The sequence below is a fragment of the Gasterosteus aculeatus genome, chromosome 14, assembly GCF_964276395.1.
Source record: "Gasterosteus aculeatus chromosome 14, fGasAcu3.hap1.1, whole genome shotgun sequence".
NCBI classification, from domain to species: domain Eukaryota; kingdom Metazoa; phylum Chordata; class Actinopteri; order Perciformes; family Gasterosteidae; genus Gasterosteus; species Gasterosteus aculeatus.
Window position 1 is genome coordinate 8,560,212 of NC_135702.1, and position 19,748 is coordinate 8,579,959.

Consider the following 19,748-nt stretch of genomic DNA (forward strand, 5'->3'; position numbering starts at 1 on the left):
CGTTAAAGTCCAAGCTTCTCTTACTGGCGGAACTGCACAAACACACAGAATGGGATCTCTGTTTTCCAATCTTAGTTTGTTTTTCCTTCAGAGTAGCAGAAAAAACACCGTGAGCATGTTTAGGCAAAAGCCATTAGGTCAACAAACACACACTTGATGGATATCTGTTGTCTTTGCAATTAATTCTAAAACTGGACGTTTGAAGTTGTGATTTCGTCTTTTTTCTCCGCTCTTTTAAGACCTCAAAAAGAGAGAAATGAACATGTGTGTGACACGTGAGGGGCCACAATGACTCATTCGCACTAACGACGACTTATACGAGTCAACTGCTTGTTTCTTTTTGCCTCTCAGCGCATCTCTTAACAATCCATCAATTTGCCTTCCTTTCTCCCCCCCCCCTCACCCCTTCGGCTCCCTTGCTCCCCGTCCCCTGCAGCCAGCCGCCTTCCTGGACAAACAGGAAACACTTTATGATGTCGACTGAGTCTTTAGTCTGACAGTGAGACACAGAGAAATGCATCACACTACCGTCCGCACCCTGATCCCACTGTAAACACGCTTATCACAGCACAAGAAACGGAAAGAGAGGCCGAAGAAGACCGAGGCGGGACCGGGGGGGGGGGCAGCGGGGGAGGCAGCGGGGGAGTTGGGATACAGAACTGAAAGCGAGGGAGGAAGTGAGGTCCTCTTCCCTTCCTGGTGGTACACAGAACAACTGTGGTCTTACTGGTTTATAATCACAAGATTAGTGACCCGTGACCCACTGATGGTGCAAACCAATGTGGGCTAAACCCATGCTGTTCAGTGCGGGCCGATGTAGGCTAAGCCAACGGCAGTCAACACAAGCAGATGACGTGTGTGGTGTTGGTCCAGTGTCTGGCATCACCAGCCATTGTTTTTAAGAACAAATAGAATGATTTGATGTGATGATAACTCCCGAAGCTTCAGATATTCCATTAACAATTAAAAAGGACAAAGAAAACTGAGATCACAACTGAGAAGCTGGAACCGTTGCGTTTGTGTTCGTTTTCTATGAATGATTGATGGATTGTTAAAAATTGTTGAAGAAAACTTAAGGACATGAATAATCTCCAAGGACAGACAGTTCCTGCATCGTTCCCTTTTTTGGTCAAGACACTTATTTCAAATCACTTGTCGGAGCCGAGGCCCGTGGTGGTTTCACTGCACCTCGACCAGCACATGATTATTTAATCAGCCTCGTCGTGATGACAGGGTTGTGTGCGTGTGCGCGTGCGTACGTGCGTGCGTGGGCCCGAACTGGAGCAATGCATTCCGCTCCACTTGCACCTGTCCGTTACAATGTCCCGCAGTCCAACGCTATCGGCGTCATGCTGCTCTGCTGTGACGGCCCTTCATTTTCCTGTTAGCCGCTAGGCCGGATCCTGTGATACATTCTTTCTATTAGTGCTGCTTGCTAAGGGTCCCTCCACCGTCCCTCCATGCAGTCCTTGTTAATGACATGGGAACATTCAGCATAGCAGCTAGCTAGCTTAGCATAGCGGTGCTTTAATTGGTCCGTCTGCCACGTGCCTTTGCTGTTTGTTTTACTTCCAATCCAAGGAGCTCTCTCCATCTTGATGTAACTGACTGGTCAACTTCCGGGAGCGGAAGTGAACAAACTAACGTTAAAATATTTTGCATTAATCTAGGCCACGTTAATGTTGACTGCCGTAGTTTAAAGATGAATTATGTGTTTGCTGTTTGTCGAGCCGCAAGCAAACCGATATTTACACCCCGAAAAAATGTGTGTGAAACATCTAAAGTGTCTCAGAAAACCTTGATATGCAGTGTTGTGTAATAATTAATGGCACAGCAGTACCAGCGGGAGCGCACATATTTCTGTTTGACAGAGTGTTGACTCGGCTCTGTGGCTGAGCGCAGGTTCAGATGAGGTAACTCTTTGTGGCGAGCGCTTTTGTGAAGCCGCATACTTTCACAGGGATCCTTTTTTCTCCCTTTTTCTTCCAGAGGTCCATGTCGTCGCGGAGAGCTCTTAAAAACCTCACAGCGTGAAGTTTTGTGTCGTACGACCTTTTTTCGAGATAAAAGGCTCAACGCTTTCCAGTAGATGATGCACATTTTTGCCTATGAGGTATTCGCTAGAAGACGCGGCGTGGTGAGTTACGGTTTCTTGATTCGAAGCGACTGACCACCAACCGCAGCGTGAACAAATCTTCACTGAAGTGCACATACGGAGAAGTGGCTGTGCAGTGTTGGCGGCGTGGGTCTTGGTAGAGAACATACAGCACAGACCCCCGGACCCGAGTAAAAAAAGGCTGCATTAGCTCAACCGTTTTTTTTTTCTTCTGGTTTTCCTGTGACGCACGTTCCAACTTAATAATTGGCATTCTGGCTGCTTCTCTTGCCGCCCTCTTAGGTTTGACAGGTTTGTGTGGTTGACCCATCTTCCGTGGCCACTCTGCTCTGTGCCCTCAGGGCTTTTTCTGTAAATGAGGGGTTGGTGGCCTACATTCATGCAAGAATCGCCGCTAGAAGTGCATTTAAAAGCCTGCATCTTCCCTTTGCGAGACATTTTCCCAGAATTCTCCTGTATTCAAAATAAATACATACACACACACACACACACACACACACACACACACACACACACACACACACACACACACACACACACACACACACACACACACACACACTGAGCCATTGCACACATGTTATGCCGCTTTGGTTGAACAACTAAAGATCATATTTGCTATGAGTGGAAAAGTAACACATGGGGAAGTTCTAATTCCTGTTTCGAATATACAAACGAGTCTAAATACCATGTAAAGAATCAGCAGTTACGTTTGTTATGAAGTGCAGCCTCCACAAGTTAAATTTATGCGGGAGTCCAGTCCCGCCTCACCATCTGCAGCATGTGGCCGCTCCCGTTACTCAATCTGTCACGTATAGGAGAGGGTTTGTTTGGCTGCCGTTTCCGGATTGTAAAGGCACTCCATTAAAGCAGCGAGCTCCACCCTTCCTGATGTCCACGAAACATGATAAGAAGAGGACGTATCAACAAACAACCCCTGCAAAGTTTCACAATTTCTTTAAAGTTACAAAAAAAGATACAGTGATTTGTATGTTAATATTTCTTTCAGTTGTGTATTTTGTATCTCTCTCCATCTCCTTAAGTGTATTTATTGTTAGTATTTACTTGCCTCAGCGCCATGCATGAACGACACAAAAACAAAAATCACAAGACCTTTCAAAGCAAAAGTCCAGCTCACCTGCGTGAAAACGAGGAATCCTGGAAATCAGTGCGACATTGCCAATGTAATGAACCCCATTGATGGATGACCAGCCATCGACTGTCACTCACTTTCAGTGGAACAGCGTAAAAAAACGGCAGCATGCACGTGCATCACGCCTGCTTCATGCATCCTCGTGCGTGTGCGCGATACGCACAACTTTCACTCACTCGTATTGCTCCGTAGTCAAAAACTCCCCAGGGTGCTTTCTAACAAAGCAAAGGCAAATAGATCAAACATAAGAGAAATGAAATACTGTAAGCAGACACTTCCTGACAAAGACGCCAGTAAGGGCCGCTGCTATGTGCGTCTCCAGGATCTTGGAGTGGAGTGATGCAGCAATTAGTCAGTTTTTCCAGATCCTGCATTTATTTTGTTGCAACTCTAAACTGGTATTGGATATTTTTGGAAATACTTATTAAAGTGTGCTGACCACAGACATGGAGAGACACCCGGTATGTGCCTCTCAACATCCAATCTGTTATTTCCAGTCTGTCGGAGAACTCTCTCATCTTACAGCACCTCCTAAATAGCGTCACCTCCTGCTTTAGTGCCGTGCAGCCTTTGATCACACACATTTGTAAGAATGAAAACAAGAATATTTCTCTGTCATTCTGTGACCGAGACATCTGTCATTTCTTGTTTCATTTGAAAATGCCAACAATTTATTGTTTTTAATTAACTCATTAATCACCCAACGGCTGCAGAGCTCAGTGGTCATTTGAGCTGTTTCAGTGACCGAAGGGATTTTTTTTTATAGCCCAGCAACTTTCCACCAGCTGTGCAAAATGTATTGCAGTGACTGCATTTGGGTGTTTGCCACAGAGGCTATTTACACCACGTATCGCTACGCCGGCATATTGCTCCCTTTGAAAATAGGGTACAGTTCTCCATCCAGTATTTCTGGTGTCAGGGAGTTCACCGCTCTGATCTCGCGTGGGTCAGTAGGCCATCGGGTCACTTCTAATACTGCGCTGCCTCCTAATGTGCACACATGGCCGCAGCGAGAGCTGACGAGTGAACTTGTTCTGCCCAGTTACTTTATTGGTTCAAGGAAACAAATTTATAAATTATAAAAATGTGATTCATTAATGTGTTGTTTTTTTGTTGCCAGATGTGGACAGCTCTCAGAGCTCGTGTGTTGTATTTGGTTCCATACGAGTGTTTTGTATTGACTCTCCCTCTGTGTGTGTGAGGATAAAGCTTGAAGCTTTCGATTAGCCGACATCTGTCTATCTGAGCAGCCTGTCAGTGATACACACAAAAAATGGCCTCAGGTGTGTGTGTGTGTGTGTGTGTGTGTGTGTGTGTGTGTGTGTGTGTGTGTGTGTGTCCGTCCATACTGGATGCTTTGTGTTACTGTGCTGTGTACTCATGGAGACAAAGGTTCTCTTTTGTTCTCTCCCACTGAGAAACGTCCCTCACATTAAGAGTCGAATGTGGTACGGTTAATGACTGGCAATGATCATTATTGGGAAGGTATATGTCTTGATGATGGTTTTGTCGTCTGTCCATTTTCCCCCAAATCGTCACCTTTTTAGGTCAATGAGTGGAGCAAAAACGACGAGCGGCTGCTTGCCGCGGTGGAGCACGGCGAGGTGGAGAAGGTGGCATCGCTTCTTGCCAAGAAGGGAGCCAGCGCCGTGAAGCTGGACAGCGAGGGCAAATCAGCGTGAGTTTTTATTACTATTGCATCTAACCGAATAACGGAAATGTTGAGACAGATGTGGTAATCAAAGGAAACTAGCAGAGAGACAATGGGCTGCAGTGGCTCCAGTTGGGCGCGGACTGCAAGAGTGGTAGAAACCTGCTTCAATTAAATAAAACAGAGGCACTTTGATTCACATCTGCCACGCTGACGAAGCTGCAAAGCAGAAATCTGTTTGTAATGGATGCTGAAATATCTAACGCGTAAGTCTGGGACTTGGCTTACGCTTTAACCACACATGTTTTAAAAGAAATAGTGGGATTGCGATAAAATGAAAATGTGCAAAGTTAAACATTACCAGTCTTGAGGACTGGTACATATGACTACAGCCAATGCTCAAAAGTCTTGAGCTTATGTAACTACTCTGCCGCAGTTAAAAATGAATGGCCCCTCTAAAAATACAGCTGTTTTTTGCAAGTCCTGGAAGGGTGACCTCCTCAAACATTAATTCAGCCTCTCTGGCATTCAGTGTTTTGAGAGCCAGTTCATTCCTGCGCAGGCTGTGAAACTCGTTTGCTCGCCAGTTGAGATCGTCGATAACACCCGCTGACCTCGATGTGTTGAGTGACCCTCGCAGAGCCAGGAACGCAAAAACACAAATGCAAGGAAAAACAAAACGTGCATATTTCACACCCCGAAATAAACGCACATGTTTTGGTGTCCCATCACATCCTTGACCTTGGCGTGTTTGCGTGAGACTCAGAAACCCGCAAACAGACGCGTCCTGACAGCGACTGTAAATCACGATTAATGTGGCAGTTCGGGATGAAAGTGAGGGTCTAGTAAACACAAACACCAAAGGACAGATGGGCATGTGTACTGTTTTTTTTTCCATTCTGCTCGCTGAACTGGAAAGAGGTCGTATTGATTCCCTCCTGCACACAAAAGCACAAACAGAGTGTTTTTACTACAGGAGCCGTCTCCATGTCATCAGATATTTAAGGTTACTCTGAAAGCCAGCAAAAAATATTAACAGGCCGTCGTACAAACATCTCAGCTGACTGGAGTTTGTGTTTCTTCGTCTGTGTCCAGTCTTCACGTGGCGGCTGCACGAGGACAGACTGACTGCCTGTCCGTCATCCTGGCCCACGGAGCTGACCTGTCCCTCACCGATGCTGCAGGTACGTACTGCGGTTTGATCAGAATCCGGATTCCTGCACAAATGCAGCGTCTTTCAATAATAGGTATAATAATCCACATAATTTTATAAAACGCCTGTTATAAGATGGCTTCCTTGATCTTGTGTTCTAATAAAGTCTTCGACTATGCTCAGGTTTCAATCCGTTACACCTGGCTGCCAAGAACAATCACACGGAGTGCTGCAAAAAGCTCCTTCAGGTAAGGTGAAGGAGGATCAACACTGCCTGAAAATAACGTGACAATTTGCTGCAATCTTATCAAGCCGTGCTATTTCACAGACTGCATGGTCCCACAGTGCACACACAGCACGTGTTGTTTTGATTGATACAATGTCTGCACAGTGTTTCAGGTCCAGAGTATCGTCTTACAGGATTGTGAAATGAAATAGAAGTAATATAAAAAATCAGCATCTAGTACGCGTCCCTTTGTGTAGCCAAAAGGGCCAAAGTGTGTGAAAGTAGCAGCACGAACCATATGAAACCAACGCTCTGAATAGTCTCACTATTTGGCCATCTGTGTGTGCGGCATGCGCACATCAGCAGATCTCAGCAGGAGACAATTTCTCACACACACAAAAATTCCTGCTCTAATCTGCTGACCTCAACACTTTTTTGCAGTCCCAGACTGCCTTTATTGTGTCTAAACGGTCTTCATGAGACATGACGTCGCACCAAATTTGAATAAATAACGGTATTAATCCTTTAACTTGTTACGGGTCAACAATGAAGAAAGAACAAAAAAGTAATTCAGTATGAAATGCAGCCCTGTGACATTTTGCTGACATTTTGCCTTTTCCTGTTTCAGAAAGTCTAAAATGTATTTTACGTCTGAGACTGACACAAAAATATTAAGGGCACATAACGATGGAACTTCTTTCACAATCATTCTTAATTCATGTGTAACATTGATTTTGTGCGTCTAATAATTTCTCTTTTTCCTCTCCAGAGTAAATGTCCCATCGATGCTTTAGACGGCTCGGGGAAGGCCGCTCTGCATCACGCCGGTGAGCGTCTCGGTGCCCCGATGGTTAATCAAACAAAAGTGCTTTTATCCAAGATTAGTCTGCTTAGGACGTGGGAAAATGTCTTGTGGGGTTAAGTGAAAGCTCTGATTATATTCGGCTGATATTTGCTCCCATATTTGGAATTAACTGATGTTAAAAATGTGATTCCAGCCCAATTAGTTTGCAACCAAAAGTTCCCATAATACTTGTGCATAATTTAATTCAAACCAAACACTGTGTTACTGTCATCATGTCTTTGTGAAGCTCAGGATGAGGATGTTCCTTCACAGCTTTTTAATTATGATTGTATTTATTTATCTTTTTGTCTGTTCCATTTTTTAAAGAGCGTCATGTCCTTTTCATGTTTGTCTTCTGGAAATAAGAGAAGGGAGCAGATGAGATGCATTACTCTCTAATATAGATACTAGACCGCACTGCTTTCTCTAACCACCTTTGTTATTAACTTCTTTTATTGAATTTGTCTCATGAAAATTGTTTTAAACAAGGTTAAAATAAATTAACAACAGTATTTCATATAAAATATATTTACCAACCTGGCCTTGCCAAATAAATAAGTGAAGTTAAAAAAAAAAGTGGTTCATCATGACTGTTTTTTCTTTTTATCTCCAGCTGCCAGCGGGAACATCCAGACCGTCCAACTGCTGTGTGAACTCAAAAGTCCCATCAACCTAAAGGATGCCGTATGTTCTTAGATTATTACCACCTCTCTCTTTCTTTCTCAGTTTATTTTCCTGGCAGAGTAGTAAAGGGGCTCTGAAACCGGATAACGACCACAGAAGTGCTCCAATTCGTATTGGATATCTTATCTACCTAACTTTAGTTTGGTACGCGTCCCTTTATGCGCTTATTAATGTGCGCAGAGAGGTAAAACAATATTGTTTTGAAATCGCTCCAGCCGTCCCACACAGCTGCACATCTGTCATATGAAGGACCCTCATTATCTGACCTCTCGTTTGGCCTTCTCCGATTAATGATTGATTAGTGTGCGTTGTGTGTGTGCATGTATCTATGTGTGAGTGTGTGCGAGGTAGGGGGGTCAGCGTACTGTGGGAACTCTGCTCCCGAGCCGCAGACATGTGGTCTCCATTGCAGTGACGCTCCGTGCCTGTGGTTTTAACCCGTGTGGTGTGCGAGCGTGATATTTTGTGCATGTAATAAGAAAAGAAACGGAGGAGAGAATGGGTTGCTCATTTATTTCCCTTTATTATCGTGCTCCAGCAGTCCTTTTGGAGATGGACTCTCACAGAGGGGTTTCTTGGCCGAATAAAAGATGTTATGTTTATTACTAATTAAAATCCTCATGTGTTTTTCGCCCTTTAAAGCCCTCAACGAGTTGTTTGAGTGTCATCCAAACATATATTTATGTTCTTATTCTGACGAGATACCAAGTTCCGTAGCTGAAAGAGAGCACTATCGTGCCGTTTTCTGATTACAGGGAGACTAAATGTCATTATTTACTTCTCCGCCCACAAACATCTGCGAATATGTGTGCGAGATGCGAGCGGCTCTGTTTGCTGTTAGAGGACAAAAGCGGGGAACCACAATGGCGTCTGGAACATATTGCCGTTTCTGTTCTGAGTGGAACAAGCCAACCAGCTTCGGGGCACACGTCTCTACCTGATCCATTTAGACTTAAATAAACAAGGCAAGATACGGAAAGCAACAGAGCAACATTTGCCAGGTTCCGCATATGTTGGACCAAGAATGTTTAGAGAGTAAATCAAGTAAATGTAAACTTTAAATTGGGTTTGGAGACTCTGTACGACGTAATCTAAGTGCTTCCTTATGTTTTCAGTTGGATAGAAATATGTATTTCTATATCACTTAGAAAAAAGTCGGCCTTTACCCAATTCATGGTAATAGTTTGGTTGGAGGAGGTCAAAGGGGAACGTGAGTTATGTAGCTGAGATTGTCCCTCCGATAGTGGATGTTTGAAGCCGATACTGATGTCCATGTTAAAGAAATATAAACTAACTGAAGAAGCACCAATCAACATCTTCGTGTAGCTCAGAGAGAACCACTTAATAAAAGTAGAGCTCAGTGGGAGTTGATTTCATTGTTAATGTGACAATGACCGTACGGATGCATATACTAGGTTTTATGTGAACATCCACATACCAGGAAGAAGTTTGTTGAATTATTCATTACTTTCCACAAACAATTAAACACACATTTATGGTGTTCAAATGGAGCGTTTGGAAAACAAAAGACAGGACAGCAAAAAAAACTAGAAATCATTCTGTCACGCATCATTATATATATTCCAGCCTTTTTTCCACACATGAGATTATCTCTCCAGGTCTCTGTAGTCATTGAAGTACATGAAAGCTGCCGTGTCCACAGCTCACTGACGTGAGTAACCCGAGGACGAGTCCCAAATAGACAGCTTCCATTTACAATGTTGCTAGAAAGGTCACGTTTCCTGTATCCCTCTGCAGCACGCGAAGGATAGAGCTGCACAACGGCCGCTGTCACGTCAGGTGGTGAAGAAATACAGTCCTCTATAAAGCAGTCAGGCCCATGTTGTGCTTGAACATGACATATTTAAGTTAGTGAAAGACATTTCCACATGTCCACGTGCCGTCTCTTTGATTGACAGGCCTCTCAAATGGTCACACGTAGCTGCCGTTGCTGCAGCTCTACGTCTACGTCAGCTCCACCGAGCCTTTACCTCGTTGCCCTTATTTGGTATTCTGGCTTTAAACTGACAAAACGGCATCAAGTTGTAATAACTCAAGTGTAGGCCAACATTTATACACCTGTGTTCTCGCGTACATCCACACAGACCGTAAAGCTATTTCCCCGGGTGAAAAACACATTTCTGTGTTTTAGATTCAGAAAAGAAACCGTTAAGTAGAAGCAGAGACTGAGCGGAGGCTGTTAAAGTCTTTAGCGGAGCTCAGGAACCCACAACATAGTTCTGTGCTGTGTCGAAGCAGCAGCCTTGTAATATAAAACAAAAAGCTACGCTGACACACGGACGGCCTTTAGCTTTTTTCCAGTTGGACGCGGATATCTTTCCCCGGTACAGTTAAACACAGTTCTAATGCAGCAGCGCCTTCAAGGCCGCACCGTCCCCTGCACAGGCCCAGCCAATCAAATGTTTAGGTTCGATTTAGGTCATAGATGGTTAAAAGGTTAAGAGTCGGCCAATCTGGGACAGCGTTGCATAAAATACAGCTTTAGTTTCTCAACACGGTGTAATAAACTCCAGCGAGTCAGCGCTTCATTCAGGACTGTGAATCACGTCCGTGACTTTCCCGAAAATCGACCCCCGCTCCACAAAGTGGAACAACTTGTGACTTTCTGTTCATCTGCCGGGAAAACTCCTTCGTGAGACATCCGCTCCATTTTCACACGGATCTGAGGTTTTTCTCACTCCCCAAACACCATTCCTCACGTCCCGGGCCCACGTCCTGTCCTCCACAAGAGACGCGTGTTGTAGGTTTGTGCTCGCTCGGTAGGACGACTTCGGTCATATCTGATTGTGTACAACGTCTTGTTTGTTCCAAAAGGACGGGCTCTCCCCTTTGCTGCTGTCAGCCAAACAGGCCCATGCTGAGGTGTGCTGCGCCCTGCTGGACTGCGGCGCTGAGATCAACACTTGTGACAACAGCGGCAGGTACACAGAAAATCCAAGAATGATGTGCAACAATAGTGTTGACTAATTAAAGGGGCTAAATTCAACATTCAAGGGTATTAATATTCAAAGATCACTGCATGATCAGATAATAAAGTATCTCTTCCTTTGTGAGGTATGCTCCAAATGTCCAATTCTTCAAGCCCTTTAAAGACACATTTTGCGTGACTGCTTCAAATGTTGCGTCAGTAATAGATGTGTCCTGTTCTTTGTTGCAGGACAGCCTTGATGCTGGCCAGCGAGTCAAACGCCATTTCTGTCGTCGAGGTCTTGGTCCAGCGAGGAGCAGACTTGTCGGCGGTAGATTCACAAGGCCACGATGTCGGACACTATGCCAAGCTGCAGGGCAACTCTGGGGTCAAAACTGCCCTCAATGCCGCCCTCAACAGACAACAGGCCTCTGGTGAGAGTCACACACGCGCACTGTGTGAGCATTGAGAGAAGAGAAGAGAATATCAATGCGTTTTAAAATCTTTGGGACAATTTATTTCTGCCCACACGAGAGAGAAGATGCGAACTCCACCCAGAAAGGTTTTGAATTCCGGCTCTTTCACACCACTGTGGAGGAGGTTCAAGGCTAAATGTGCAAATTTATTTAAAAAAAAAAAAAGTTATTCTATCAAGTTGGGCAAAACAAAAGCAGATAACAGCCTTAACATGTGAATATGAAATGATGAACAAAGCTGATCAGACAAGAACGTTACTCCACCACAGTCTAGTCAATAGTTGTTTGATGCACACGAATGAATCACCTTTGTTGGGCGCTGCTCTGGTTCCAAAGCCAACACTGCCCTCTGGAGGAGAGATCTCAGTAACGTTTTTATTATTCATTATATGTTTGGTGTAAGCGTCTCTCTATGAAAGCGTCTAAAGAAAAGCCATAATTAATCACTTGTGTTTGATTGTGCTGTTTCTTTTATGTTTTCTTTTTTAACAGATACAAAGTCTCCTAGAAGTCCTCAGGTAACACACAATTCATTATAACTTATTTTCTTTTGAGCTTGTAACGGATCAGGCAAAACATCAGAATAAATATATAATGTATTGTATAAATTAACGTAGTCTAGATTTTAGTACCACAAGTACTACTACTGATTCATAATAAAACATCTCATGGAATGAAGTTTAGTATCAGCTTTTCTTTTGTTGATTTCATCAAAGTCCTCCGCTTATGGGAAAACCGAAGCTGTAGCTCATTGATTTTACCCTCTTTTTACTAACGGGCACTGAATCCCTCCTTTTCTCTTTCCTTTTGCCTTTCTTTGCTGGCTCCTCAGCATGATCAAGTAGCTAAACTAAGTGACGAACGGATCACAACTCCCAAAAAAAGAAAAGCACCTCCACCTCCTATTAGCCCACCGCAGGTAAAAGCATGCCTCTCTTTGTACATGTCTGCTTTCATCGGTCTGCCACTCTAGATATTAATGCATGTCTGCAGCATATTCATGAAACGAGCAGTCGGACCTGTGTGCGTTTGGTCTGTAGACCCGCCACAATAATTACTGCACTGGTGCGTTGTAAGATTTTGCCAGTCACGTTTGCATGCATGATTTTCTTTTGTTTGCCACCAATATAAGCAAACATGATATCATTAAATCCAGCTGCGTGTTCCCCTTCCGTTACGCAGACAAAGTCAAAATGATTTAAGGTTTAGTCGTGTGGTTTAATGATTAATCTCCGAATCTTATTCATAATGTCAATTGCATTATTATGCTATTATATATTATATCTCAAAATTACATCTTTTAATGTAATTATGTTTATGTAATCATATTATCTGTTACTCTCAGTCCCTCATTAATGTTTTTTTGAGAGTTTAGGTTTTAAAACTTTCTTCATACAAACAAAGGGTTCCTTATTGTTTTAACAGGACATTTGGAAACTAAAATCATAAAAGCATGCACGCGATTGTTTTTAAAGCTGCTCAAAAACAAATCTTTAAAAACTTTTAAATCCAGCAAAATCGTAAGAAAATGTATGCTGTGAAAGAAAATCCATGAACTAATTATATCCACCCATCTTCAGAGCTCTGGGCCCTCTTCTCCTTCAGTTCTCGTCTCCGCCGTCTCTACGCCTGGATCCAACAAAAGCGACACTCCAAGAAGATTCAACTACAAGGTAAAACAAAGCGCATAAAACAACTAAACTCATACAATAACCTCCAATAAAAACACGGTAGACTATTCCGGAAGCAAAAGATTCTTTCAGCTCTTAAGAGTCTGATTTGACAGAAATACAATTATTTCGTATAATTATTCAAGTCCCAAACTTGCAGCTGATGCCGGTGAACCGGGTATCAGTGATAAAATAGGAATACGGCGTCTCACACAATATCATGGAAGCAATACACATTTTTTATCTTGTAGCCTTAATTTCATTGAAGTTGTTTTAAAAGAAAATCATTCAAAAAGGCTCCAATACACAAAACGTTATGTTGGATTATAAAGTGGGTTGAAAATCTAGACAAGAGAATCCGACAACAACTGAACCCTAAATTAAACTCTGCATTGTGCAATTAGTCCTCAGCTGTAAATATGAATTGAAAACATGTAGACAAATATGCAACATTTTTAGATTTCAGCAAACATTTTGTGGATAATAATCGTGTGATTTATATTCCAGTTGAATCTCCTGAGCCAATAAGCAAAACTCTCCCTTTCTCCCGGTTTCCCCTCCTCCTCCGTCTCTCACCTTCACGCTCTCTTCCTGACCATCTTTTTTCTTTTCTCTCCTCCCACTCCTCTTCCTCTCCACTCCTCCTTTTTTCCTCATTTCGAAGGAGGATGCGGTGAAGGGAACGACGCTGAGAGAGGAGGTTGAAAAGCTCCACGAGGAGAGGAACATGTTGCTGGAGACAATCGAGGACCTGAAGCAGTCGGTGGAGCAGACGGGTCCACAGCCGGAAACCAGGGTGACTACATCTACATCACAGATGAGCAGATTTGAACACAGATCTTTTGGCGCTAACAGACGACAAGTAAAATATTTCTTTTTTAGTTTGGAAAGAAGGACTCCTGCATTGAATTTAATTACCGGTGAATAAACATTGTGGATGAATCTTCTACCCAATGCAGCCGAAATGTAGTTTTACTTGGTGGCTATTTTGCTGCATGCTCAGCTATTTTCTTCCAAAGGTCTTTCTGGTTGCTAAAGTCTTGAATCAACATTGCTTTTGTGAGTGTAATACTAAACCCGACAACAGACCGCCGTGTGCTGCGGAACCTTTTCACCTTGGGCATTCTTGAAGGAGGTCTAACCTGAGCTTCAGACGTGTCAAAACTTGTTTTTGTTTTTCAGTAGGTAGCTAGTGGTCCCTAACGTTGCTTTTCTGTCTCTTGTGTGCCTCTGAATGTGTGTGTGTGTGTGTGTGTGTGTGTACGTGTTGACAGGTCGAACACAGTTTTACGGCATCTGCCGCTCTGGTTCGTGCTCTGCAATCCAAGATTACTGCTCTAACTTTGGAGAATCAGCAACTTGCAAGCAAACTTAAGGTATGTAACTCATTCAGCCGCGCTCATGAGTTAACAATAAACCACTGAATGAGCTCATTGAAGGTAAGACTAGGACACTATAGGAGAATAACTTTAGCTCACAAGACTTTTTAAACTTAATTAATCGCCTATAAAATGTCAGAAAATAGTGGAAAAAGTTCAAATCTCCCACAACCCAAAAAGGTCTATTCAGCCGTCGGTCCAGAACCCAAAGCCACTTTCTTTCACCATCATTTACGACAAATTACCATTCAGTTTGAGCTTAATAGTTAGACTAATTGTCTGTCAATCAATAATTGATTGATGAATGAAAATATCCTTAAACTTGGTGTGTAGAATCAAATTGAATGTCATCTGTCTGTCACGAAGGCCCCTGTGTTCTTCTTTTAAGGTTCACTTACTTTCTATTACTGTGTCAATGATTATAAAATATGTAAAGAGTAGAAAATGACTCAGCAACTCTTTAACAACTTTACTTTTCTATAAATCATTTAAATCCCTCATTTGAGTAGAGATCTTGAGAATTAGCAGATTCTTCTTGTCCTTGGTTCCTCCATGCAATTACAGACAACACACTTCAGCTCGTGCTGTGTTTTTATCAGTGAGATCTCAACATTTTCCATCCTCCACCACAGAGACATCCATCCCTCCAGGCAAGCGACGACCAGAAGGACAACAGCCGTCCGAACAGCATGGCCTCCAACTCCTCCTTCCACTCCACCCAGGATGAGTTTGAACCTCTGCCACGGGGGGAACGGGAAGACGTCCCAGTCGGAGGGGAGGAAGAAGAGAGCGAAGGCGGGAGAGCGGCCGTCAGCAGAGAGGAGATCAGACTGCTGAGACAGGCGCTGGAGAGCGTTCAAGTGAAGCTGCTAGAAACCAGGAAGGAAAACCGCTCGCTTCACGCGCAGCTGAAGCCCGAGCGGGAAGAGGAGGAGGAGGGCGGCGTGACGGAGAAAGGGAGGGAGGAGGAGTTGATGGAGAGTCTCGCGGAGCTTCAGGCAAAGCTGACTGACACTCAGGAGAGGTACCACCAAGCCGTGGAGGAGGTGGAGGATTTGAGGGAACAGGTGGAAAGGGGAGGAGGTGAGCCAGTGGAGGAGCGGGAGCTGCAGAGACGCGCATCATCCGCGCTTGAACACGAAGTGAGACAGCTGAGGGCCCTGCTCGTCCAGTCGGGATCCGAGCAGGAGGACGCGGCCCAACGCATCGGCCTGCTGGAGGAGGCCCTGAGGCGGGTGGAGGAGGAGAGACGGAGTTTAAAGGAGAAAGAGCAGAGGACGGCGCAGATTGAGGGGCTGTACACGGAGGCACAAGAGGAGATTAGAATGCTCCAGGTGAATATGGGCCTCTTTTTCTCTCTCACGTCTGTACAACTAAAAAGGGGAAATCCTCAAAGTCCATTTATGGATATTTGGGATTTCTTCTGAAAGTCAGAACTCTCCAACGCTGATTTGGCTTTTTGAATGTAGAAGAAGGCCCAGATTATGTTGCTTTAAGATATAGTTGTATCTTTCAATTCAAGTGTATTCTACTTTTTGAGATCAATAGCATCCTCTTGTTGTGTAGGAGGCTCTGAGGGGCACAGTGCCGGTTGAAGCAGCAGCCAAAGACTTTGAAGAAATGAAGGCGGAGCTAAATGAGGTAATTGCCGGGCTGCAGCGCCGCCTGCTGGAACTCTCGCACTCCTTCAGCGAAACCAAAAGCCAGCTAGGCGCTGCGCAGAAACAGCTGGCGGAGAGCAGCGCCGCCTCCGGTTCCCCCTCCGCAGAACACCAGCAGGTCCAGGTGCTGCACAGCAAGGCGGAGGAGCTGCAGGCGCTGCTAGCTGAGGCGGAGGAGAAGCACGCGGCTGCTCAGGAGGAGATCTGCCTGCTGAAGCAGGAGGCCGAAGCTCAGGCGCAGAGCTCCGTCGCCCTCTCCGACCACGCGCAGGTGATGTCGTCCCTGGGAAGTGCCATCAAAGAGCTGGAAAGCCAGTCGGAGACACTGAAAGAGCAGCTACGCCTGAAGACCTTGCAGGTGGAGGCTCTTCAGAACAGGTGAAGAAGAAAACCTGCAGCCCAAGTGGTTGATAGATATTTTTTCCAGCTTGGAGCACAGCTTGATAATGAGGCAGAGGTGGAGCGTATGAAATGGAATAAGAGCAGTGGAAGAATTAAAGTAAATGTACTTTTAACGCAATTTCAAAGTAATTCTATTTGCATTTAATGCTTCATACCAACACATTTCAGTTTTTACTCTCACTAGTTTACGGTCCAGTCTTTGCGGGCTAAACGCGTCTCCTGCTTTTGTGATGAAGTTCCCCGCGTCTTTCGCGTGTGTCTATTTCGCAAAAGGCTGACGGCAGAGAAAGACGTTACCCCAGATGACTCAGTCTCCCGCGCCGACCACGAGAACGCTCAGGAGCAGCTGCGGGGCGAGGTGAACCACCTGACGCAGCTCCTCCAGGGGGCCCTCAGAAAGCAGGACGAGATGGCTCTGGAGGCTGCTGACGCATGGCAAAAGGTGGGAAGAAAAACATTTAAACAGTGTCCGAATATTGTTCTTCCGCGTCACGTTCACGTATTTCTTAAAACGCACCCATCCGTCCTCGTATGTGTCCGTCAGGCACGGGAGAACCGCGCAGAGTGGGAGGCTCTGCAGGAGCAGGTGATGTCGACGGAGAAGGAACACCAGACGCTGACCACCAGGCTGGCCGAGTCCCAGGACGCCGTGTGCCAACTCAAGCAGCTGGTGGAGAACCACGTTGCCTCAGAGAGGGAAAAAAACAAGAGGGTGAGTGCTGATCTGTTAACCTACATTTGTCTTGTTTAACCCTTTTCTTCAATTGCATGTTTTTCCGTTTTCCCCATCAGATAGATGACCTGTCACGGGAGGTGGCGAAGCTGAAAGACGCCCTAAACAGCTTATCGCAGCTCTCCTACAGCTCCGGTCCTCCTTCCAAGAGACTGCAGCAAAACCAGCAGCTGGAGACGTTGCAGCAGCAGATCAAACAACTACAGTACCAGCTGGCTGTAAGATCTGATGCAGATGTTTGGATGGAACACGCAAGGATTACCGGTCTCAATTGTGAAATGTGGATTCACCTGATGCTTTTCTTCCCAGGAGTCAAAGAAGCAGCACCATGAGATCGTGTCAGTCTACAGGATGCACCTCCTCTACGCTGTCCAGGTAAATCAGTTTTTACCCAAAGCTTGCTAGTGAATTTTTGTACTCCCAATTCTAAAAAAATTCTATATCACAGTGCAGCCACACGGATCACCTCAGGATGAACACATGTATTCTTTCTCACTCACCAGTTTTGGTATCCAGGCAAGGACCTAGTTTTGGTTTAATTAGCCGGCGGTTTGAAATAAAATGTCTGCCTTCATCCTAATAGTCTCTGCACTCACAAGAGAGACGTTTTACAGCATATGTGACAGAAAGTAGTTCCACCGAAACCTGTGTTTTTTTTTTTCTTTGTATTTGGGCGCTCTGTAAAACCCCTTCAGTCATTTTGGGTTTGAGTAATGTTGTATTGTTTTGGTTAGTTCACTGAACGCGGCGTTCTGTGCTTTCAGGGTCAGATGGACGAGGATGTCCAGAAAGCCTTGAAGCAGATCCTGATGATGTGCAAGATGCCGAGCCAGGCCAAGGAGGCCTGCTAAGACGCACCGGGCCTGGAGTGTCCTGCACTCGTTACGCGTGCTGATCGCAGGACAACACGCGGTGCCTCTGGATGAACCTTGAGTATTTGCAGCCGGGGAATAGGTTTACAACAGAGTTCGCTGCCTTCAATAGTGTAATTTCGACCGAGTAATATCGAGAATCTTATGATGAACAATGCTTTTGGGAAACGCCCGGCCCGGCACGAAGATACTGTACATCAGTAAGTCGACCTTTGAAATAGAAGAGAACCGAGTGGTTCCAGCCAAATGTTTGAACCCAGTAAGCGCATGTTAACACTACACTGTCAATGTGCAGTGACCTGAGGTCACATGCAGTTGCATAAGCACGGCAATGCAAGCCTGCGCACTCAGACACAAACACGCATGTATGTGCGTACTAAAGCGGCTTTCATGTGGTTTGTTTCTGTTACAACGTGCGCTTCGAGGAATAAAATACTCACCAACTACTGTTGGAAGTATCCGTTTTATGATACAACAGTGTTAGTAATATTTTACTTGTTTAAAGTTTTCATGGTCGTCAACATTTTCCTCATGCAGTGTAAATTATTAGTACCCTCTCAATGCATGTGACTTAGTCGAATATACAAGCCTAACAATCACAAACTGATTTTTTTTTTTGGACGCACTTCTATGAAGAAAAAGTATGATACTGTTTGTATTGGTATTTCTGTGTAAGCACAAAATTGCTAAAACTGTACTTTACTGAATTGTACTACATGCCATATTTTCTAAAATACCGTATTTAATTGCAGATTTGATAGCTGTATTGTCAATCACCTTTTTTTGTGTAAAAGAAAATCATTTCCCTTGAGTATAACACACTATTTTGTCTAGTGACACCCGAATTACTGTCATATTCTACATCTAAGGGGGTTGAATATGATCGTCAACCGTAATCAGAAAAACATTTCAGTTGTTACAAGCGTTTCACTGTACAGGCTCAATATTTTGCCATTAGTTACTTTTACTGAAAGAGTTCTCTCGTCGTATTTTACACTCTGAATCTTTTGTTCTATTCCTTACTTGAAAAGCATGCAACGTGCTGAAAGCAGATGTTCGAGTCCTGTGCCTGGAACCATGAACATCAGCAATTCTCAATGTCATAGATGCCAATTTCACCAGGCTTCTTTATTAATGTATTAACGTTTACCAGGAATGTTTTCCCGTTCTTACATTTGTCAGACTGTGCATTTCTCTGAACGTGTCTTCTGCACCGTTGTGTCATCGCACTCCTTCGCCTTGGTACTGTACTTGGACAGCGTTGTTCTTCTGGACAATGTTTCAGACTAACACAACCAACACTAACGAAAATAGTTCGTAGATGACTGGCTGAAACTCCCGGCCAGGTTTCCTCACTCGGGAACCTTTTTTACTGGAGATGATTTACGCCTGAGTAGAGCTTTTGCTTCTTTTCATAGTTTGTAGGATATCATAAAAACTTGGCTCTTTCTTTCTCGGCCTTGACTGAAATGTTTTGTAACAAGAAAGGGAAAAGAAAAGCAACAACTGTTTTGTTGGTTGTTTTTTAAACTGAAGTGGAAGAATACCTGTTTGCCGACTGCTTTGTTGCACACAATAATACATTTTCAAGAACCTGTACCAGTGTGTGTCTGTCTGTGTTTCCCCATCGCTTGATTCCCAAAAATTGTGAAAATTAACTAATTTCTAAGAAAGGTCCTTTTCAAATGAAAACTTTGTTTTTCATCGTGTGAATGCACACAAGTACAGCGATCCAGCACCAATACGTCTGCCACAGAATATCTGCACACACTCCTCCTATACTTCTAAACATTAAATAT

General features: G+C 44.2%; 1 protein-coding gene across 9 annotated transcripts in view; it reads left to right on the top strand.

The window, feature by feature from the left end:
* Positions 1 to 19,546, top strand: part of rai14 (retinoic acid induced 14) — a 28,977-nt gene extending 9,431 nt beyond the window's left edge. For 5 of the 9 annotated variants that reach the window (XM_040198339.2, XM_040198338.2, XM_040198337.2 and 2 more), the window contains 19 exons: positions 4,817 to 4,947; positions 6,016 to 6,104; positions 6,257 to 6,321; positions 7,069 to 7,126; positions 7,757 to 7,827; positions 10,663 to 10,769; positions 11,006 to 11,190; positions 11,725 to 11,750; positions 12,065 to 12,151; positions 12,813 to 12,905; positions 13,567 to 13,698; positions 14,177 to 14,278; positions 14,914 to 15,615; positions 15,848 to 16,320; positions 16,618 to 16,786; positions 16,889 to 17,056; positions 17,137 to 17,295; positions 17,387 to 17,452; positions 17,842 to 19,546. In XM_040198339.2, coding sequence (XP_040054273.2) covers positions 4,817 to 4,947; positions 6,016 to 6,104; positions 6,257 to 6,321; positions 7,069 to 7,126; positions 7,757 to 7,827; positions 10,663 to 10,769; positions 11,006 to 11,190; positions 11,725 to 11,750; positions 12,065 to 12,151; positions 12,813 to 12,905; positions 13,567 to 13,698; positions 14,177 to 14,278; positions 14,914 to 15,615; positions 15,848 to 16,320; positions 16,618 to 16,786; positions 16,889 to 17,056; positions 17,137 to 17,295; positions 17,387 to 17,452; positions 17,842 to 17,928 — 2,970 coding nt within the window. In that variant the 3' untranslated portion in view covers positions 17,929 to 19,546. Of the gene's footprint in view, positions 1 to 1,865; positions 2,138 to 4,816; positions 4,948 to 6,015; positions 6,105 to 6,256; positions 6,322 to 7,068; positions 7,127 to 7,756; positions 7,828 to 10,662; positions 10,770 to 11,005; positions 11,191 to 11,724; positions 11,751 to 12,064; positions 12,152 to 12,812; positions 12,906 to 13,566; positions 13,699 to 14,176; positions 14,279 to 14,913; positions 15,616 to 15,847; positions 16,321 to 16,617; positions 16,787 to 16,888; positions 17,057 to 17,136; positions 17,296 to 17,386; positions 17,453 to 17,841 lie in introns of those variants that run through there. The other 4 variants (XM_078087880.1, XM_078087879.1, XM_078087878.1 and 1 more) reach the window with 2 other exon arrangements.
* Positions 19,547 to 19,748: the final 202 nt, after the last annotated feature.